This window comes from Carassius gibelio, chromosome A16 (assembly GCF_023724105.1).
Source record: "Carassius gibelio isolate Cgi1373 ecotype wild population from Czech Republic chromosome A16, carGib1.2-hapl.c, whole genome shotgun sequence".
Classification (NCBI taxonomy): Eukaryota; Metazoa; Chordata; class Actinopteri; order Cypriniformes; family Cyprinidae; genus Carassius; species Carassius gibelio.
Genome location: NC_068386.1, coordinates 8,588,398 through 8,612,601, shown reverse-complemented (window position 1 = coordinate 8,612,601; position 24,204 = coordinate 8,588,398). Strand labels below are relative to the sequence as shown.

Here is a 24,204-nt window from a genome sequence, read left to right as displayed (position 1 = left end):
TCTGACTGGCTAGGTCAACCACAGACCTGAGGTATTCCACCCAGATGTCTCGCCTGACTGGCCAGGAGACCGCTTCTTCAGGCAAACCACACCAACACAGTCCAAATCCTTCCTCACAAAAAAAAAAAAAAAAAATTTCAGCGTTTAGGTCACTTGCATGTCCCTGATAAAACTCTATCTCCCCTGAGAACATTTTATTACATTACAGAAGCTTTCCAGTTCATGAAGCAGCATTTTAGAGCCGTGTCTGACCTCGTGCTAAAATGGTAGTATCCTTTACTTGGGAGGAAGACAAAGTGCAGAGAGATGTACTTGTGACACAAGGCAAACATGAGGTCAAGGTCTACACACATTTCAAATGTAAAAGTGACCTTTTGATCAGAATCGACCAGGACAATTTTGATTTAATGAGCACTTTAAAACACCTACATGGTGTTAATTTTTTTTTGTAATGCAAGTATCAAACGGATATAATAATCCACCAAAGATGAATAAAATGAATGCAAGAACTCTATCATAAAAAAACATACCTCCACACTACCTCTCATCTCTAAATACCAAAATAAAAGTCATCCAAATCTCACTAAATCTGTCAAACATGGTCCAGGTCACAAATCACTATATAAACCAAAAAGAAGAAAATCATATTTTACATAAAGAAAAAGTAAGATTTGGCATTGCAACATTGTTTTCTAGAAATTCAAGCAAAATTTTACCTCAATGTTTTCCATAATTCATCCACCATTGACTTGAATCTCACTACTTTAACAGTAATTTTTGTACAATATATTACATTTCAATCAATGAAAATAATAACACTTAATTCAAAATAATAAAGAGTGATATGTTTTTTTATTATTGTTGTCATATAAAAATGTCTATATGTGTGCTGCTGTGAATCTAACTGGTGGAGATTTGTTCACAGAAACAAGATCCTCAATTTAAGTCAATAATTAACAACATGTCTGAAGGGGGTCATGAAATCAAAAATCCATTGATCTTTCGACAGATAAGAGGTAACTGTATAAAAACATCCTGTAAGTTTCAGAACTAAAAACAGCTTAAATTGAAGCCAGTCTGCCAAAACTACAGGTTGTGGAAGGTGCCATTCTGTGACGTAATAGGGTGGCTGAACCCCGCCTCCAATGAAGAAGATCAATGCCTGCTTGCCTTCTAATCACTGCGTGTTTAGCTCCGCCCACCGATTCGCACAAGTAGTGTAAATAATGAGAGAGGCAAACGCAGGTCTATGCAGAAACCAAACGATAAAGTTGCTCTGAAAACAAGAAGCTGTTCAGTGCCAAGTTTTGGAAACACACAGTCTTTGCATCGCCTTCCTTCTGATCCCAACAATATGCAACTTTTTCCGTGTTCAGAATTTGCTAAATGTATATAATGAGCGAGTACATCATAAATTAATCTACCAAACCAACTTTTTGTCTTATCCCAAACCACTATGGTACATTTATAATAAGTGATTATTATTAACCTATTGTAGCCTGTTTGGGTCATCACCGCTGCGGAGTAACACATACCTGCGTGAATTGCCATAGACATAAACTAGTAGCTCCGGTTAGAATTTTCTTCTGCTGGGATGCGTGCAGTTCTGTTTATTAACTGCTATAGAACAAAAATTTATATAGTGCTGCTTTAAGACAGATTAAGAATGGATTAAATGAATTTTTTATAAAGTTCCAGACCATGTCAGTAAGAACTTGGTCCTTTGATCACTTCATTTTACCGTGGCACAAGGATTTTCAGAAAGATTGAAACTAAAAAAGACGACTGTTGTGCCGAATATTTTGGATCTGAGAGTAATGTCGCAACTCACAAGACTAAGTAAGTGTTATCATGTGGTCATTATTGCTTTCTCTGTTATTACTGATCGTTTAATATGTAGCGAGTATTTATGCATTTTTAACCTAAATCACTGCAGTGTCCATCTATGAAAGATGTAGGCTGTCAAACATACGTACACAACTGTTAGCCAATCATAACAGTGAATGTTAACTTCCATGTCTACAATCCGCGATGACTATTCAAACAGAGGGTTCCTATGAGGAGGGTCAAAACAGGACAGAAGATTTTGATGTGAAAATCTTGATGACATTATCAGTGGACCTGTGAGAACGGTACAAAATAAAAAACAAAGACAATTCGCTACCTCTTTAATGTCAGCACAGACCCCCATGAAGACATGCTGAAGAGACGTCACACTTCAAGATAGTTGCCAGGCAACTTGCACAGGCATTTATTATTTATTATCATAGTTATTTTATGCAAAAGAGGAGGAGTCTAACCAAATTTAACCAAGACTCTGGCCACAATCGACCCTTCATTCTTTTGTCCTCAACACTACCTCGGTTCTCCTCTCACCTGACCTGAAGGAGAGGCTGGTGGCATTGAAGATGAGAGACGTTTTGTAGATCAGGGATGCCACCTCATTTACAGTCTAGCAAGTGTGCGAGGACACGTCTCGTTAAGGGCCAAAGGGTTCACTCATGCATGCTGCATAAGAAGATTCTGCCAGACTGGTGAGCTTGCAAAGACGAGGAGAAAAAAAATACCCAAGAACCTTAGAGGACATATTCAACAGGCAGGAGAGGTGCTGATGTGAATTAAAATCCAAACCAGAATGAAATGATCTGGAGAAAAGGGCTAAGGTGCGATGGATCGTTCTCGACTGCGTATTAATAATTGATACACGTCACATTTATCCAGTCATCCATTACTGAAATATATTCTATCTTGATTCGTATTTTGAAACATAAAAAGGAAGAGGAACTAAAAATGAAAGTCATCATTTACTCACCTTCATATTGTTCCAAACCTGAATGACTTTTTTTCAAAAGAAGATGCTTAGGCAAACGTTCATGCAGCATCAACATTCTGCTAAACTTTTTGCATTCTACAGCAAAATAATATTGGTGAAGTCATATATAAATAAATTCCCAGTGTCCCATTGTCACCAGCTGAATAAGTTAGTTACTGTAATCAAGTTAATGTGTGGATTGAGCTGGCTAATGAAGTTATACCGAGTGCCTGCTCTAGGGAGCAAGGTGATATTTTCATCAGACATTGAAGCTTTTTACTCCCCCGGGGCAAAAGAAAACACAACACTATTTGTTATCTGGGGCACTAATGACCACCCTGGGAACCTGTCTGCTGTGGGCTTATAAACATAAACACACACACACACACACAAACACCCTTAAAGCTGCCCAGGAGCAAAGGTGAGCAGCTTGATGAGTTGAAGACTTTCACTGCTGAGGGCAAAGCCGCAAACATTACTGACTGGAAAGTCAGTCTTCTGAACACTGGTCTTCCAGTCTTCAGGTCTGAGTTGATTCAAGAACTGCTTGGACCTTTCAGTCCAAATCTTGAACCAGTTCAATTGAATGGAAAAAAGCAGACTATATGGATCAGTGAGTTGCTGACTCCAGATCTGCTTAGACTGCTTTAGTCTCATTTGTGAATGAACCATTCTGACTGGGTTTTGAGAACCAGTTCAACTCATTACCTGAAAAGATCAGATTCAAAAGAAAGATTTGTTCACTGCTAAGGTTCAGAAACAGGCCCTTCCATGCAGTCAAAAGACATAAAATGCAGCTCTTCATCTGAAGATCTGTGAGCAAATCTCTTCCTTTAGACGCAGTCTCAAATAAATATTTATGAGTTAATAATGAAGAGATTAAGTGCTGCTCTGCTCGCTCAGTGTCTGTTCCGGGATTTGGTCTCTGGAATACCGCTTGAAATCCCTGGGCAGAACCTCTGGCGCCACTCAGGCTCAGTGGACCAGAACAAATCCACAGCACCACAGTCATGCCGTTATGTAGCATCCGAATTCTACGATGTGGGTTCAGGCATTAATTCATCACCGACGGTGCAAGGGTTTATAATGGTAAAGCTATTTAATACTGCAGTAGAAAACAGCCTTAGCTAATATATCCTCAATAAAAGAAATCTAAAACCTTGCAGGACCAGAGGAACCTGGTCCTTTGCTTCTGGCAAAAATTGAACGTTTTAACTCAACACACAGAAAAGCTTGCACCAAACCTCTTAAGTTTGGTTACATTTATATGTCCTGAGGTCAGACTTATTGACTGGCCTTTGTTATAGGATTATGACAACGTTTGGAGGGGGCAAAGAGAGGTGGATAAGACCACATTCTTTAAAAGATGCCAGAAAACCAGAACACAGCTGCCGCTGGTTAACCTTGAGTGAACCTGGTCCAACTGTGCTCGATGCACCATGATAAAACACAAGGAAGTTACTGAACCTGAGACATACTTCAACGCTAATTAAGAATTGAGAAATGAGGCAATATGCAGAGTTGCAGACTAAACAAAGCAAACTTGGGACCTTTAATACTACAATCTATTGAGCTCAAAGTTTCATAGTTAGCCAGGTTAGTGGTATCAAAATGTTCCTTAATTCTTTTGAACGGGCAGAAATTTGAATCACATGTTCCACTATTTTTCGAGTGTAATCTGCACAATTGTTCTTGTAAACATTCACCCATGAGCTTGTGTTCTTACGTAGGACCTGTATTCACAGCGTCTTGTTTTCAAGAGGAATACAGACATATGTTTCGTAGTACTCTCGTGAACAGCAGTGGACATTGAACAATGGTTGAATAAAGTCCTTATTTTTGTTTTCTTTGCACACAAAAAGTATTCCCGTAGCTTCATTACATTACGGTTGGACCACTGATGTCACATGGACGATTCGAACAACATCCTTTCTCCGTTTCTGGGCTTTGGACGTGGTAGTTCCCTTGCTGTCTATGCAGGGTTAGAAAGCTCTTGGATTTGATTCTGAAACCGTTAATGCTGTGTGTCTCAGTGAATGTGAGCTCCCTTGAAGTCACTGAGGCCACTGTCGGCAGAGCTTTGTTCTGTTTCTACTCAGTGTCACATTAGCCACTCATCTCTTTCCAAAGCCTTCTCCCTTCGCCTCCCTCATCCACCTACATCTCATGCCGGTTTAATCCCTGCTTAAACCCATTCCCAATTAGCTAGTCTGACCAGCTAATGGATGCAGGGAGAAACAAAAGTGGTTCATGATGCCAGAGAAACAAGAGATATCACAGCCTGGTTTGATGCAATATAGTGCAATATATCAGCAAGAAAAAAATGTGTTGCATTGTTTACAACATTGTATTCTACCCATGTTAAACTGTTTCAGGGAAATCTAAAACCACAGGACATAGTAGTTATACTTTGCAATGAAATAGTGTATATTGCATTTAGTATATACAATAAAATAGTGTTATAAAACAATTCAAATAGTGTCTTTAATAAAAAAACAAGCACTATGGAACCAGTTCAATTCACCTGAAGTTTAAATATGAACATTTCAGGTACAATATCAGTGCCAAAAACACCACCAAAAAAGGAAGAGAAGCAACACAGCTGCTTCATCTCCAAGGATAATGGCTGTCACTGCACTGATAGGAAACATCCTGAATGCCACTCTCATGCAGGTCTTCTTTTCACTCCTCCACTTGTAAGTAAAAAAACAAAAAAAAAAAAAAAACATGAAATTTGCTGCTGTGTTAAGTGTTTGTTCTTGTTCCTACAAGAACTCAAAAAATGTCCATAACCCAAAATTCTCTTGCTCTATGTGTACTGTGATAAAACGAGTAAAAACACACCAGTCTTAGTACTTACTACTTAAGACACCAAAGCTTTAAATCCATTGGTCTACAATAATTGTAGAATTGCTGCAGACAAGAACTATACTGTTTCACATGCCAAATGGAGCTAAAGGGTAGGTCCAACTAGCTCTGAGCTAGCTGTGTTAAGATAAATCAAGAATAAAGTAACAAATTCTCCCTGTCAGACAGTCTTCATTCCTGATTAGTATCTGGAAGCTGAGAGGCTGAGTATTTCAGGGATAATCAGGAACTGAAAGAACTGAAAGGAGACAAGAGGCACTGAACATCTTGAAGGCCCACAATAACCCTGAGACAAAGACCCCATCTACAAGTAGTGATGTTTGTACAGTAAACAAAATTATTAACAAGAACAACGAAAATCAATCTGACCAAGACTTTACATATAATAAGTGAGAAACATGTAGCACTAATCTTAATGAATAATATAAACAAAAACATGATTTATAATAATAATTATTATTAAAATATTATTTAATTAGCAGTAGTAGTAACACATACATTTATGATCATTTTAAGCACAATGTTTTTATGATCATTTTAAGCACAATGTTGGTCAATTGGCAAAAAATGATAAAAATGTAGAGGTCTGATTGGGAATCCAGAATTTATTAACAAAGACTCAAGATCCGTCCCACATCTAATTCTCATAGCAAAGAGTGAAGTCCTTCAGGATTCCATGCGAGACATACACCGTCCCACAAGACAGAACACAAACTCCTGCAAACTCATGCTAGCGCATGCATATGCATTATGGATGTCAACCAAGGGCTGCATGCTGATTTCTGCAGAGACTGAGAATATGAAGGGCAATGTGAGAGAGAGAACCAGAGGGACAGGATAGACAGACAGGGCAAGAGAGACTGTGCAAGAGAGATAGAGAGTAGATGAGAAAGTGCCGAGAGGAAGAAACACTTCATCTGAGGTGATCTGATCATGAACTGGGAATAAAGTCCAGAGACCCGCGGGAGACAACTGGGAGAAGAACTCTAAAAGGAAGCGATAAGCTTTTTCTGGCGGTCGGTAGTAGATCAATAATCCTTCACTCTCAGGTCTCCAGCAAACACCGGAGTCTGAACAGCTCACCTATCATGTGGGCCCTTCATTCATTCAATTATCCTCATGCTGCATTTATATAATTCATAACCATATGACAGACCATATCGAACATCATATAAATTGCTAAACATCTACTTTGGCGTGCCAAGCTGGTGCTGGCGAAGCTTCCACTGAGGTCTCAACACTATTTGAAGGGCATGTGGGAGAAAATCATTCTGTACGCCACACGATTTTAGGAGCATGTAGGTGTAGAATCTGTAGCTACCCTATAGGAAATCATAAAAAATGGACAGTGGACATCTGTGCTTACTTTCGAACCTTCTTCAGAGGTTAGCGAAAACCGCCAGTCTCCCTTTTTTGCAGAATGTGATATAATCCTCTCAACCAATCACAGCGCACCATTCCACACACTGTAAACAGTAACAACCAATCACAGCGCACCATTCCACGCACTCTAGACAGTAATGGCGGTGCTCTGGATACACCCAACATCCTAATTTGTGATCAACAAACAAGGGCTGCAAGATAAATAAATCTGTTCTATAAATCTGGTTCTGTGATTAATAGTACCGAAATCTCCATCACGTGCTTTCAGATTGAAATTATTCAGATGCATTTAATACACAGAGCTGTAGATCACTGACAAGCAATGCTATATCGCCGTTCATTTGATGAATCGCATTCGATTATGAACGCTATATTGTGCAGCTTGTCAGTGTTTTTATTGATGCCATTTATGTTTTTGGTAATACAGCACATAGCACTATTCAACTAAATGAATGTAACATGGCAAAAATGAATGCACTTTTGGAAGCTGAATGTAAGGGAAATGTCATTTTGGAATTTCTAATGTGATATTGTTTTTCATGTTCTTGTTCATGATGACATTTTATTTGATTGCTGTAATTAATTTATAGCATTAACGTGATGACTAGAGGTGCTCCGATCACGATCGGCCGATCGTTAATGCGCATCTCGTCAGTAAAGCCGGTTCTCTAATCAGCGGTTAATTCCATCAGGTGCGTGATTTCACATAGAGCAGCTGTTACTACACAGAGCCGTTGTTAACTGAGAAGATGCGCCAAAAAACGTTGAAAATTAACGTGATTTGCGCATCTTCTCTATTAACAACGGCTCTGTGTAGTAACAGCTGCTCTATGTGAAAATCAGTGATGTGAAATCAGTGATGACCCGTTGAATTCATTTTTGAAGCGATTGCTGATGAATGTATTTTTGTCCAGTGACTGTATACTGTATGAGATTAGTACTGACCAAGTTCAGAGGCTGTCATATATGTGGATCAACTTACTGTTTTGTGTATTTTCATCAGTTTCAATATGAAAAATAACTTTCAAGTTGATTCAATGGCTTTATTGCATTTTGGGGGGAAAAATATATTAAAAAAATTATAATAAATCTTTGATAATAAAAACATGGATTGGAATTTTTTATGTTATTATAACCTAAAGATGCTATGTATAAATTTGAAACAGACAATAGTGGTTTTCATCTCGCCACTTTCTTGGTAAAGAAAACTTTTTACTTCAAATGATTTACTTCTATCAAATTTTACTTCAAATTAATCAAAATGGATTTATTGTGTTTTGGAACCAAACTCTTCATTTATTTGTTTTCCTTATTACATTTGAGTCACAATTAACAGTGTATCGCATTAGAATTTAATCTCTGTAATTAACCAGTGAACCAATAAATAAAAATAAACACAAATCTATTTATCAAGGACTATTCCCAAGGGAAATATATTTCCAAATCAGAGTATTTTCATTTGGATGGATCAATTAATTAATTATTTTAACAAACAACAGAGCCCCTGAGTTTCCCAAAAATAGTAAGTAATTAGCATTTTTCAACTGAAGCCATAATAGAGCTTTGTATCCAAAAAAAAAAAGTGTCTATCTACCCATCTAATCTAATTAAACTGATACTATTTTTCCCAAAAAATTTGCATACCATGTATTTTTATGCTTACTTGAAAGCTTAGCCTAGCAATATGCTACCACCAAACTCCAGAAATCAGTTGTAAGTACAGTCTTCCTTGCATTTTTTGTGAGCAATGCTATCTGTCGACACACATGTGAGCCACAACCTTCCCAAAGCGAATCAAAATCAATCACTAATTAGGTTCCATTTCATTTCAGATGCTGCCTTAGAAGTCTGATATAGGCAGGAGATGGCAAGGCGGCGGTTTTAGGAAAAGCTCTAATGTGTTTCCACCATTACATTAGCTATAGACCCCTCAGCCTTGGGGGGATGTCCTTAGTCATTACAGACTGCTTGTGAACATAAATTAACATGACATATGAGTGTAAGCAAATGTGACAAAGTGAAAACTGTGTCTGGAAGCGTGATCTGGAAGCCCATGGAGCTCAGGTAGAACAGACAGGTGTGAAAGAGAAGTGTACTGAGGCGACAGTGATGCAGTCCCTGCTGACACCGGTCACACTCATGCCATAACCTGCCAAGAACAGCTGTCACACCGGGGAGAAGTCACCCACAGAAACAGAAAGAGCACTTCCTATTCAAATAACATCCACACTGCCGTGACATGGCAGGTGTCACCGAAAGCTGTAAAATAGAAGAAACTGGCAATTTGAGGCTTGATGTTATCAGTCTGGATGTGTGAATGTGTGTGTTTAAATCAAGCTGACAACACAGTCGCCATAATTCTCTTTTCAAGACAAAAGAGCTCACATCCCGCTCTTTCATTCTGGCTGTAATGACTTAATGGTGAAGATGTGATTACGGGCCACCCATGTGATGCAGCCCAGCTCGCCTGAAGGATCCCCATGAGAATGCTCCTGTTCACTGCAAACAGTTGCTGAAAAATCATTTTTGGACATATTTATAGAAGTGGAACAGGATGAGTTAGACTGTCTATGTGCTTAAAAAATAAATAAAAAATATTCAGGCAGAAATGATAAGGGTTGCACAATATATCATGATCATGACTACATCGGTATTAGTCATTATATAAAATAAAATAAAAATAGACACAGGTGCATCTAAATAAATTAGAACATTGTGGAAAAGTTAATTTATTTCAGAAATTCAACTAAAATTGTGAAACTTGTGTATTAAATAAATTCAATGCACACAGACTGAAGTAGTTTAAGTCGTATTTTGCTCTTAAAGGGAATGGGAGATGACACTCTGATTGGTGTATTGAACATTACGACCATTATTATTAAAGGGATAGTTCACTCAAAAATCTAATTTATTGAGATAGACCCTGTATAGCTTTTCATTAATAAAAAATACATATTGTATGTTTTTTTTTTTTTTTGCTTTTTTTTTAAATACATTTTTCAATCAAAATATGAATACATATGTAAAATACATACATAGACAAACAGGACTGTCACTGTAATATATAGCTTTTGTTAAATACTTGCTTTTTCAATACATTTTTTGCTCAAAATATGAATAGGCTCTACATGGGGGGGGGGGTAATTTTAAGGTTTCTAATAAATACATAAATGCAGTGGCTTTATCAATTAATTTTTAGATCAAAATATGAATACAGTCAAACCAAAATTTATTCAGACAACTTCAACATTTCATTCATTATCACAGTTTATATGTTTAGAAAATGGTAATAAAATATGACAACAGCTCAAAGTTAAACTGTCTCAGAATAAATTCATCTCGATAATGTTAAATAACACCCAATCTTTTACTGGTAGTCCACTGTATGAAGAATTTTTGGGTATAATGTGTCACAGTTTATTTTATTTTGCAATCCTCACTTACATAAATGAACTAGTATCCTGCACCAACTAGTAAAAACATTGGCTTGACTTTATATCTCAAATAAAAACAGACTGAGAACCTGTTATGCAGGCTTATAACTTTCTATAGAGTAACAGGAAACTTCATTGGAAAGGACTGTTGCTCATTTGCTGGTTTCGTATTACATAGTGTTAACTAAACAGCGAAACTAAAGACTGCAAATGGTGTGCAACTTAACAATGGCTGACTGTAGCTGGGCAACAAGACAATTTTTTTGGAAATCAAGAAAGATGACGTGTTCTGCAGCTAAAGCCGTGTGCGTGCCAGAGAAGGAAATAGCCGAAAGGTTTGGCGCACATCCACTCCTGACCCCGCGTCATATGATGAGAGTAGAACAAATCAGGTGGATTTCTGAAATTCAAACTAAATCTACTCCTAGACTGATGCCTGAGACTATGTAACTCGACACTTTCCCATAGGATCTTGGGGGGAGTGACAAAGGCTGCAGACTGTGCCCAGACGCACGCACAGCAACTTCCTGGTAGGGTGTCACGACGCGTGTGGGAATGAGAAAGAGCAAGAGAAAGAAATCGACCAGATGGGTATGTTTATGATGAGATCTAACAAGTATGACAGACTGCATCTGTGATCTTGTGCTCGTGCTTACTGCCAATAATTGCTGAAAAGAACCAGAGTTTCTAGAAGTTGGAATCACTTTTTGGAGATATTTATAGAGATGAATTAAGATGCATTAGTCTGTCTGTTTGCTTCCGAATTCAGTCAAAAATGACAAGGAATGCACAATATATCATGATTATATCGGAAATGGTTATTATTAGCATTTTGTAAAATGATTCAAATAAGATAAATTAAACCAATACTGAAAGCAGACATAACAGCTTTTAAAAATATATATTTGTAATTAAAATGAATGAATAAATAAATCAATAAATAAATAGCAGCTAAATATTTAGTAAATATTTAAGATAAAGCAGCGTTTTGCACTAAATAAATAAATAAAATAATATATCAGATTTTTTAATAAATATATTAAAGATTTAGCCTGGGTTTTTTATAACTTAATATTTTAAATAAATAATTTATTTCACATATTGCTGCTTTCTCAAATATTTAGTTGCAACGTTTTCAATAAAAAAATAAGTAAATCGCCATAACCTGCTTTCAAATAGAGTGGCATTTAATAGACAGAGCCATAGATCACTGACAAGCTACGCAATATCACGTTCAATTTGCAGATGAATCTCCTTCGATAATGAACGCGATTTTGCATAGCCTGTCAGTGATCTACGACTCTGTCTATGTAATGTAATTAATATTAATATTAATAACTATGTAATTAATATCTTACCCTCATGTTTTTTCAAACCCGTAAATCCTCAGTTTATCTTTGGAACACAGTTTAAGATATTTTAGATTTAGTCAGAGAGCTCTCAGTCCCTCCATTGAAGCTGTGTGTATGATATACTGTCCATGTCCAGAAAGGTAAGAAAAAAATCATCAAAGTAGTCCATGTGACATCAGAGGGTCGGTTAGAATTTTTTGAAGCATCGAAAATACATTTTGGTCCAAAAATAGCAAAAACTATGACTTTATTCAGCATTGTCTTCACTTCCGTGTCTGTTGTGAGAAAGAGTTCAAATCAAAGCAGTCTGGATATCCGGTTCGCGAACAAATCATTCAGTTCACCAAATCGAACTGAATCGTTTTAAATGGTTCGCATCTCTAATACGCATTAATCCACAAATGACTTAAGCTGTTGACTTTTTTAATGTGGCTGACACTCCCTCGGCGTTCAAACAAACCAATATCCCGGAGTAATGCATGCACTCAAACAGAACAAAAAATTCTAACTGACCCTCTGATGTCACATGGACTACTTTGATGATGTTTTTCTTACCTTTCTGGACATGGACAGTATATCGTACACACAGCTTCAATGGAGGGACTGAGAGCTCTCGGACTAAATCTAAAATATCTTAAACTGTGTTCCAAAGATAAACGGAGGTCTTAAGTGTTTGAAACAACATGAGGGTAATTTATTAATTACATAAATTTGCTATCTGGGTGAACTAACCCTTTAAGGGCCGCTCCATTTGAAAGCAGGTGATGGAGATTTAACACTAATCATGGAACCAGATAATCAAAATGAACACATTTCCCTCAATACAATTATAGGGAATACAAAGAAATCCAAACATATTTGAAATCCTTCCATGAGGATTCCACAACACGACGAGTAAGATATTTTAAGATCACATTACATTCATATGAGTCCAGCTATGAGTCTGGATGGCTTTCACCTACTATATTTCATGTCTCTATATCAGAAACACATGGTTCATAAAGGGGCTCCTTGTTTGATGGAGTCTTAGTGAAATGGACTTTCCTGGGCTCATGGATCAATAGGACTTTAATCTCTGATGGACGGGGCCACCAAGAGACCGAGTATGGAGAATAAGGGCAAGGCCGGTGTAAATCTCTCCAGTCTGTCAGTGCAGCACTAGGGCCAAGATGAAATTCAGAAACCTCCAGAGCTCCACCACAAACCTCATCAGTACATCCCTGAGAGTTATGTGACAGCTGTGTGTAGCTGCGCATAGTCATAACACAAAAGCCAATATAAACAGACTAAATGCTAATCAGGGAGAACACAATACATGATATTTCAATCTAAAACTCAACCTAAATGGTCAGGGAAATGGGTAGTTTTGTCATAAGCAGTTTTATCATCACCATTTTGTATACAGTCTGGGAAATACTGCATTAAGAGAGAAGGAAATAACAAAAGAGGGAGAGGTTTGAAAGAAATGAATGAATGAATGAAAAATGAGTCATGCGATCACAAAAGGTCTGTTCTACTGAGAGGACATTTGCATCCACAGATCATTGCACTGGCCAGGAACTGGCAAATCGAATAAATTATTCTGACAAGAGCTCACCCCATTTGTTTAAAGAAAAGGTACAAAGGAAATGCCACCAGACCACATAGATTATAAGATAGCACTGGAACAAGCAGAGACCTTCAAAACAGGTCATGGAGACAAAAGACCAGCACAAAGATTTGCTGAGGACTGCATCGTAAGTGTCACTACATAAGAGAGATGTTCAGAAAAAAACAATAATCTCTGAAGATCTCTTAATAGTTATTGTAGATTACAAATTTATTAATTTTATACTAACAGAACACAAAGCACATGTAACTATAGTTCAAATCTTAAAACATTAAATTGATAACAAACAGTATTGAGAACATTAAATCCATCCATTTATGTTACAATTTTTCCATTTATGTTACAATACAAAAAAGTGAAGGGAAAATTAATCAGAGAAGGTTCAAAGCGTTATGCACTTTCATGTTCCTCACCTTCTTTGTAAAGCAAGGATGAATGGATGGAAGTCTCCAAGCATCTTAAAAGTAATTGAGTTTCTTGTGGCAAATTGCTTCTCTACATCCTAAATCATTGAATGTTTCTATTGAACATTACCTCAGTGACCTTAATTAGCTGTCCATAGAGGATATCTTGTGTTTTTTTTTTTTTAATGCTCCATGCAATTATGTCCTTGGCTGTTGTGCCATCTCACAGAGCAGATCTTTCAGAAGCTGAGAGGGACTCATGAGTGACTGGTAGCTGGCTTTTATAATGACCTGATTAAAAATCACCTGAAAAAGCAAAGTTGGCCAGAACAGCAGAAAGTACTCAACTCAGAAGGCCTAACCACCATCACAGACCAACCACTGTTCCTCAAAAAAATACACCTAAGAGCCATCAGACAATAATGATGCCATAAGGTTATCGACAATCAGCACCTTCGAAGTTTGAAATAACATCCAACATGTAAAAATAAGGCTTTCTACTAGGCTTTCTTACCAGCCAATTTTTAGCTGCATTTTACAAGTGTATATGGCACACAAAAGACAGAAATTCTATACAAAATAAATATATAAAAAGTTTTTTTTTTTTTAAAGACAGTTACATATTTATCCAGCAAGGATAGATTAAACTGATGAGTAAAGGCAAGCGAAATATCGTTGTCAAACTTAGAAGTTAAGACTTTATCTCTAAAATGACTACTATTTAACAATCACATGAATGAATTAAATTATATTTTAGCTGTAATAATATTTCACGAGATTACTTTACTGTATTTTTTTTATCAAATAAATTCAGCTATGGTGAGAATAAATGACTTCTTTCAACAACATAAATGTATATTGACATGCTCGGTGAAATCTGACCCAATTGCTTATTTTGCAAACGGAAATATGCTCCTAAATTTCAATTCATTACAACATGAGAAAATTTGACTTGCAATTGGCACATGGCAGGTGTTCATTTTGTGCCCTGCGGGGGTATAATTCAGATAGCCGTTGCAGAGGCGCCCTTTGGTCTCAATCATTGTTTACCATCACCGCTGAAATTACTGTACTTAAAAATAAAGCATATTCACCACCCACACAATGTAAACACCTGCAGTCCTCTGATATGTGGTGCAGCTCAACAGACGCTAAACAAAGTTGAGGCAAAAAAGCTTCCTGAAAATGAAAATGAAAGAAATGTAGCCTCGGGCATTACTGCTTGTAAGGAGGAGAACAAAATCATAGAGCACACTGTCAAGATGAATTCAAAAAAGCTGCACCTGGGTAGGCAGGATTTAACGTGGGAGATTCTAACCGAGGTGAGCACTTCCTAGAGTAAAACTCACAAAACTTGAGGGCAAGCCGAGGCTTCTAAGTGCCCTCCTGTTCTGGAGTCTGTCATTTTCACATCTAAACACCAGTCTCGGATCCTCTCGGAGCCAAATTTCCATCAGGGGCCCCTTAACTGTTTTTTTTTTTTTCTTAATCCGTAGATAAATCACTGAGGAACTGAGCAGCCTTCCAAAAACAACAAAAGGAAAAGCCAGCACCGCTTCGCTCTGTTGTCGTATGCTCGTTTCCCATCAGATGTTGACTGTACAGCTCTGGCGTTTGAAGAGGAGGAGGAGAGAGCCCTCTGGCAGTCCCCCTTTCCCAAAACCCTCTCCCGTCCCAGCCTCATACCTCTTATAAGTCCAGAGCAGTTTGACAGGCGAGTCCAAAGAAAACATTTCTCGACAAGAGACGGACTGCCTCTGATGCTGGGGGAATGAGCGCTCTCAGCTGTTGCTTTTCACATTTCTTCATTATTTCAGTGGCACTAAACAGTCAGGACTGAAAAGAAAAAAAAAGGTCCTTTGAGATTCCACTGCAGATGGAAGTGCAAAAAAAATAAATAAATGAAAGGCGCTATGCAATTTCCTTAATTACAAAGGACATACAATTGTGGTCGCCAAGGTCCTCGCCGCCTCCTGTTTTACAGGTACTCTGCAATTAGCTTAGGTCAAAGAATTTGGATGTCAGGTTGATTCTGATTAATTAAACTGTTTGATGCATAATATCTGAGTGCCCAAGACATCCAGGCCCTCCTATCAGGTCTCCCGCCTACACCTGGGCACCAGGGCGGCCTCATTGATGTTCTGTGCTGCATTATCTCGTAATCAGTGTGGAAAAACATCTGAAACTTCATTTGCACTTTCATAACTTCACAGCAAACCATCCTTTATGAGCCACCTTAAAGAACTAGTTCACCTAAAAATGAAAATTTCCTCATTATTCACTCACCCCCAGGCCATCAAAGATCATTTTTCTGCCAAAGAGAAATTAAGGTTTTGAAGGAAAAGCTGCAAATGAATGAGACTCAACATAGACCATTTTTGAAGGTCCAAAACCATATTTAGGATGCTTAAATGAAACTCCAAGGCAAGATGCAGAGCCAAGAGTCCTCAAGAACCCAAGCTTGTGCCAGGCTTTCGGCCTAGTCTTTCCACTTCAAGATCCTCTGACTCAAACTGGTTCTTTTTCATCAACCAACTTCAGCAAAGATCAACTTGAGCCTTCAGATTCCATCAGGACTCACTTTCAGACAGACAAGAATCCAGTTTAGTCTCGATACAATAAGTATCATTTGCACCTTTTTAAAAAGGTGTGTTTGAACTAAGAAACTGACTTTTCCTTAAACAGGAAAGATTTGTGTCAAAATACATTTTCTTAACAGAGTTGTCCATTGACTAAATATGCCATTCAAGGGGTTATCTCCCCTAAAATGTAAACGCTGAGCCTCCCAGGCACTAACAAAATATTTAGAGCGGTCTGCTCAGATCCATCAATCACTTTAGCTAAACTAATAGTGATAGTTTGGGGAGTGGTGACTGTAGCAGGCTGAGCCAGTGGGTGTTTAGTCTGTGTGGATACATGGCTGATGCATAACAGGGGGTGGGGGCGGGGGGGGTGTTCTGATATGGTTACAGAAGCGTAAGCCAAAATTCAAAGACTTGCCAAAATACACATAGACAGACAATGGCATATACAAAAGTAAGTGTTTTAAAACAAGATGGAGATAAAATAGTAAGATACTGTAAGGATAAGAATGATAAAAATGCATTAAAAGGGCGTGATGAGTGTAAAGAGGATTTACAAATATGCTTTATATTTACAATTCCACTAGGTCACATTGTAGCACAGAAATCGGATGCTTTACCTTTAAAAAACACCTTTGCAAGCAAACAAAGAAGGTTTCATGTCCTGCGGTAATTTGCATCATGACCACGATTGTGGCATTATGAAAGATAGCTGCTTTCCATGCTCTGGACTCACCCAGCTACTGCAGTGCTGCTGCAGTGGATCCCTGAAAATGGAAAGTGCCTTGATGCACATGCCATGCTCTGTACTACAAGAAACTGTTGCAGTCTAAGCTATAACCAAGCTACAAGACTGACAGTCCAGCACACCTGAGAAAGCCAATTAGGCACAAGAGAAGGACAGAAACTCATCCTTTCCAAACATGGTTAAAAACATACCATGGTTAAATAACAATAACCTTGTGGAAAAGAGTTACCCTTCTAAGTGACAGTCCGATATCGGAGCCAAGTCTATTTATCAAGCCTGCACTTCGCCAATGAACAAAAGTTGCAATTTTCACAAATATCCTGTAAAATTAATAGAGATGAACCCATATGGACATTTTGGCTGGTATTTATAATAACAATTTATAATACTTTAAAGATGATAACTGAAATATTGGTGGGAGGAAATAAGCACAACTGCTTATATCTGCCTATTTAAGTTTCATTACTCCATTTCTATGGTATAGGCCACATTAAAAAGTCACATTCAGCAGCTGTATTGTGTAAGTTGTGTTTACTTTATTTTTAAAAAAAAACACACACATTTTATCTCAATATTGTAATCAACAAGACCTACATTATGTCAACTCGTTCTAAACCAGCAACACTTAGTAATAAATACAATATTATGTTAGATTATATCTATTGACATAAACTGACCAATTATTCCAGATGTCAGTAAATAAGAATAGAGCATAGCTGCACATCCCAACAAAGAGACTCCCATCACTAGGCAGCAAGAGTAGAGCTGCCCCATAAAATAAATGTAGGTATTTTTTAAAATAAATAAATAGACCTCCTAAAAAATACTTTTATATGAATGTTGATATAATCAGTGCTTATAAAGTTCATCCATTCATTACTATCATATTACAAATTCAAAATAACGATACACAACTCATAAAAGAAAAGCATGTAGCTTGACAGGGAATGTGTGAAGAGATAAAAATGTAGGAGTAGACACTTGGTTACAATGCCTGTATTCATCACACATAGGGTCAGTCATCGCTGCCTTCTGTCAACCAGGCCATGGCAAAACAAAAGCGGAAAAAACTATGGCGGAAACAGCAGTCAAACACAATAAGGGTGGATTACACTGTGTAAATCAGGCCAAAAACCAACAGAAACGAAGATTCGACTGCAGCTGAAGAACAGAGGGAATGCAAGACCACAGCGGTAGTTACAGAATCCTACAGCTACCTGACAGCTTGCTAAATGGAAGTCATTTAGTAAACTGAAAATCAATAGCTTCCTCAAACGGATCATGATTGTTTGAAAAGTTTCTTGGCCGAATCATGTGACATGTTTCCTACAGCCTGGCTCAGAGGGAGTGGTCCATTATGAGCAAGCACACGCGGCACCCTTCAGTTTCCCTGTATCTGCTCTGTCTTCATGCAGCCCACTGACAGTGTGGAGGAGGAAGCTGCTCATAATCTCGGTGTGTGTGTGTGTGTGTGTGTGTGTGTGTGGATCGGGTTATGCCTACAAGGACAGTAAATCCTGAAATCAAAAACTGTGGAGAACAGCCAACACTCCTCATGAGGAAAACAGCTTAAAAAAACACAGATAACTAAATAATGGAAAATAATGTAAATGTAGAAAATGCACGTTTTGGTTTGGACCGAGGTTTGCTGGTCTCCATGTCTGGTCAGGTTTGGGTCTATTGTTTGGTTTTGGAGGTGTTAAAGGCCTTCTAGCTAAACCAGTTGAGTGTGCTGCATGACCAGACTGGGAGACCAGCCTGAACCAGTTAAAACCAGCACACCACCAGCAGCTGTTTTACAGGAGGGAAAAACACTATTAGATGGTAAATATGATACCTTTCAATGTGCACAATTTGCATGTGTATATTTTCTTAATTAAAATGTACATTTAGCCCAATCTTCACATTACATTGCAAATAAGTAAATAAGTGAATAACCTTTTTGCTTAACTGGTCAGTAGGCTGGTTTTGTGCTCTCACAGCTAAACCAGATTAACATAAGCTTTGTCAGACCCTCTTAAACTAGACAAGACCAGTAAACCAACTATTTATTCCCCCATCTCCTATACAGTATTTTTGTTATCATTATTATTATTATTGAAAGAGGAGTGGCGCCAAACTCAAGATGGGCGTTAAAAAGAGAGATTAGTTATTAAACAGATTAAAAAACATGATTTGAACAAGAGATAATAGACTCTTTCCTACAGTGCGTGAACAACTCATAAACAAGCTGTGATCATTCATAAGCATAACCGGATATGCGAGCGCTTTTATCAGCAATAAAGAGCGCAGTAGGTTACTGTACTTTGTACTACTCTGCACATATACTTCACTGTGAGGCAATAAAAACATATTCTGGTGAAACGTGTGTGATGTTTCTTTCGTAGTCAAACAAATAATTAGTTTAGGCGACGAAAACCCACCAGATGATTTGAATAGATTATTCAGTAAAAAATAATAAAAAATAATAATAATAACTTAAATGCTGCCTGGTGGTTAATTCACTTTAAAATTAAACTCACGGTAAAACCTTCTGACATGAATTTGATATTAAAAACACACATTTATGAGCCACCCCACTGCATTTATAACACGTCTGATGCAGCCACAAACGATTCATTAATTCAACCAAGTGATTTAAAGCTTCACAGATGAGACTACACTTGTTTACTTTATACCGAACAACTTCTTCCAGGCGTGTTTTCGATGAAAAATACTATAACAAAAATTCAAAGATAGAAACTATGAATTACGTCAATCTGGACAACTGATGGAATTTATAAGCAGAAATAAATAATACAGCCCGAGACACCCATTCATTTTAAGCTTCAGGTGTAATCTTGACTGTTTTTATGACAACCGAGGCCAAATTTCTCCGTTATCAGAAAAGTTTATCGGCTTCAAAGTACAACTCAGCCGCCTTCTGCTGTCAAGACAACAATCTTATGTTTTTCATATCCTCAAAACACGCACAAGTTTGAAAGTGCGTAGCCTCTGTAATTTAAACAAACGGCACTTTACCTGTTGGTCCCTCTACGCTGTCGGCGTGAATCTGAACGGCCAGGATCAAGAGAAATGCGCAGGTATTCATTTTATGTTGTTAGTCCAGTTAGGGAAACAAGCCGAGATCATTTCAGTGGCTCCAGTATTTTGGATTGTGAAGTTGTGGACTCACTCCCGTTCATCGATTCCCAAAATCCACCCGAAGCTCGGTTCAGAGTCGCGCGAAGTGATACGGGGGCAGTGCGAGCTGTTCAAACTGACGTCAGGATAAACAGTTCGAAGCGGTGTTTCTTTCTCTCCGAGCGCACTTTCTGGCGCTCGAGAATGCGTAGTGAACTTGAATGTGTGCGAACCACGCCCCCATGCGGGACATTGGAGAAGTTGAGCTCGAATCATGGTGTTTACGGGCTACAACAGTACATTATGATTCATCATTATCTCTTTAGCCTGGCTACTAAAGACAAGTAGCTTCCATAATAAAGAGGGGAATTAATTATGTGATTTCTATTGGTTGATAAATTAAGGGAAAAGGTATGCATTCTCTAAAACATACTGACCTGTGTTTGTGCATGTGTGTTTACAGCATACTTGGAATAGTTAAAAAAAATTAAACCTAAATACAGTCTAAGCAAGAGCCAGAGGGGCAAATGCTATGATTTATAGGTTGTAGGCATTTTATCTTGTTTTTTTTTTTTTTTTTTTTTTGTATTTCAGTTATGTTTAAGATAGTTCTAATGTAACTTTGTAAACACACACACAAACACACACACATACATACATATATATATATATATTTAAAATAACATCGCATACAATTACAATATAAATAAAATATAATTATTTTTTATATTTTGGTCAATTTGGAAGTTTGTTGAGGCCCCCTGATAACAGCCATATGTGTAGGCTTCATATGTGTAAAACTGTAATTTAAATAAACTATGTTAAAAACTAAGCAGACTTCCGTGCTGTAGATTTCCAGTCTTCTAACAATAGCCATTATGAAGCCAATGAGATGGAGCATCTTATCTTTGCAGTCACACAGGTTGGATGGATTTGTGTTCATCTGTTTAGGCTCCACAAATGGAAGGACTACCTATTGAGCCATGAATGGAAGTAACAGAGCCAAGTTGGACCTCGACTGTCAGAGGTCCAGCCATGTCCCACAGCCAGCAGGGATGGCAGGTGAAGACAGCCACATACTGATCCATTAACATTTCTCATACCAATTTAATTTCACACAGCAAAGAACAGTGCAACCACTTTTTCTTTCTATCGCAATCAGTCTACCTAATACATATTCACAGCAGGGGAGTCTGACTCCAGAGATGTACATCAAGCAATAGGATGGTCGGCTATTAAGAAAATTCAAATTAATTATACCAGAGAGTAAGTTACACCAAACATGCATATGTTTTAATCAGAATGTGGTGCTTTGGACCCCCAAAAGTATCGTATTTTGTGTTCTGTAGAAGAAAGTCAACGTGATCAAAAAATGGCATAAAACAAAAAAAAATTTTAAGTGAAAAACACCTGTAAAGGAATAAATCAAAACAAATGTACAATTTCCTCAGGCCATAAGATGTAGATGAGTTTGTTTCTTCATCAGAACAGATGAAGAATTGTAGCATTACATCACTTGATCACCAATGGACCCTCCGAAGTGAATGGGTGCCGTCAGAATGAGAATTTAAACAGCTGATAAAAACATCAGAGGTAATCCACATGACTCCAGTCCATCAATTAACCATGTAAAGTGAAAAATGTGCATGTTTATAAGAAACAAATGTATAATTAATGTGTTTTATCTTTTTGTCTTCACTTTAGGATAAATACAAGTCCATTATCCATAATAATACTTCCCCTCCTACTCTTTCATTTACACAAACTTTGCTTAAATGCATATAAAATAGTCCCTTTCTATGCCAATGCAGCAGTATCCAAATACATGATCCCTGGGTTCTGCCTGGAGCAAATGCACAATATCTCATATGACCTTGTTCAGTCATTGCCTTGGAGGGCACTGTGCAGCGGTTTATCATTTGTTTAAGCGTCCCATGTGAACGTGACAATGGGGCCTGTACAGCATTATGAAGGTTGAGACAGGTGCGCTTTCCTCCATAAAACCACATTTGAGTCCCATAAAGGGAATCACCAGCACACCCACAAACCTTTTTTCGAGGTAAATGACAAAAGAGTGATGGACTGTGCCGAGTTTTATTCGATTCAGGAGAAGTGTGGGAGGATTATGAAGAGCTCCTCTCACATAAAATGTGATTGTGTGCACGTATATGTCGTGTACAGGGAAAACTGTTCCAAAAACAAATACAGTGTAAGACTGGAAACTGTTTATATGATTAAACACTTGAAGCAACAACAAAAAAAAAGACAACAGACAAAGTTGTGACCTCATACTGAGAACAGAATGATCTCTATATACACATCTATATGAACTGTAATCTGTCTGGGAAACAGATGTTTGCATTTTTAGCACGTCAGACTGTATTTAACAGGATTGTCACGCCATTTCATTCAACTGTTTCTTAATGTTTTATTGCCATCTGGTGGTGTATATTCAAAATGTGAAAAAGGTCAACAGATCATGGCTAGTTGCATTTAAAGAAACATCTTTACAGTTTTTAAACAGTTACCATTCCATTTTCTGTGCTATAAATGTCAGGCTTAGTACTTTTTAGACTATATTATTTAAATGTTCCAAAACATTCTTAAAAAAAAAAAAAAATTATTCCGCAAAAGTCGTCAAACACGTTTGAAATGACGTGAGGATGAGTAAGAAATTACAGAATTTAAATTTTAGAGAACTATATTTTTATATTAATGCTGAATATTGTTCTCAAAATTTGCATAATTTTTATTTATTTATATATTTTTGCAGATCAGTCAGTTTTGTTGTTTTGATGGTCCAAAACCATCTCATTAACGGTCTAAACATCAACAAGTGCTACATCTGTTATAATGGCACAGAACACAAGGCCACATATATACAACACTCTCCCTCCACACACAACAGATGTAGCAAATTACTGTACTTACAAAAACATAAAAATAAAAAATAAAATGAATAGTTTATAGGCTACTGTAGGAGATCGCCTCGGTGACCAATACTGAGATGTTGTGATTTTGCATTCACGTCACAAGATGTCAGTGTAAGTTTAAAATCGCGGCCAAAGTAATGAATTAATGATTGAGTACGCTTTTAAAAAGTTGTATTGACACGGATGAGATTTTCATCTGGACCAATTACGTATAGCATTCTCAAATGTATTTACTGGGCACTAGAGAACTAGTGAGCCATATTTAAAAATTGGATTGAAGGTAGGTTCTGAATAAATACGTCACATGAATTAAAGCACACATCATGCAAGACATATCACAAAATAAAACAATCATAGTCAATCCTGCTGCCGCTGTGTCTCTAACATCTTGCCCTGACCCTGAAGAGGGCACCATAAGACAGTCATAAAAAAAACGATATATATATATATATATATATATATATATATAGTTTTTTTTATGACTGTCTTATGGTGCCCGCCTCTTCAGGTCTAATATATATATATATATATATATATATATATATATATATATATATATATATATATATATATATATATATATATATATATATATATATATATATATATTACGTATAGTCATATAGAACCAAAATGTGTTATAGCCTACTCTCAGGAGTATTGTAATCAACATTTATAGTGGATCAAAAAAGTTTATCAAAGTTGTCCTGAGACTAGGCTATAACACATTTTGGTTCTAGGTTTAACTTTGATGGAAGGTTTGGAACCACTGAAATGTTGACTACTGTCTAGCATTTGTATTAACGTAACGTTACAGTAAGGACCAATGAATGAGAGCATCTAATTTTACACACGTTCAAATAGTGAAACGGGTATTGTTGTAAACAAGTTGACTAGCATGTCCTGAAGCCAATAAAACGAGAGTACATTAACCCATGCCCAGTCGGGGATGGGCT

At 37.3% G+C, this 24,204-nt stretch overlaps 1 protein-coding gene across 11 annotated transcripts in view; it reads right to left on the bottom strand.

Moving 5' to 3' along the window:
* Positions 1-20,496, bottom strand: part of LOC128030519 (receptor-type tyrosine-protein phosphatase U) — a 181,291-nt gene extending 160,795 nt beyond the window's left edge. For 7 of the 11 annotated variants that reach the window (XM_052618210.1, XM_052618212.1, XM_052618215.1 and 4 more), the window contains exon 1: positions 20,214-20,496. In XM_052618210.1, coding sequence (XP_052474170.1) covers positions 20,214-20,283 — 70 coding nt within the window. In that variant the 5' untranslated portion in view covers positions 20,284-20,496. The remainder of the gene's footprint in view (positions 1-20,213) is intronic. The other 4 variants (XM_052618213.1, XM_052618214.1, XM_052618219.1 and 1 more) reach the window with 1 other exon arrangement.
* Between the last annotated feature and the right edge of the window lie 3,708 nt (positions 20,497-24,204).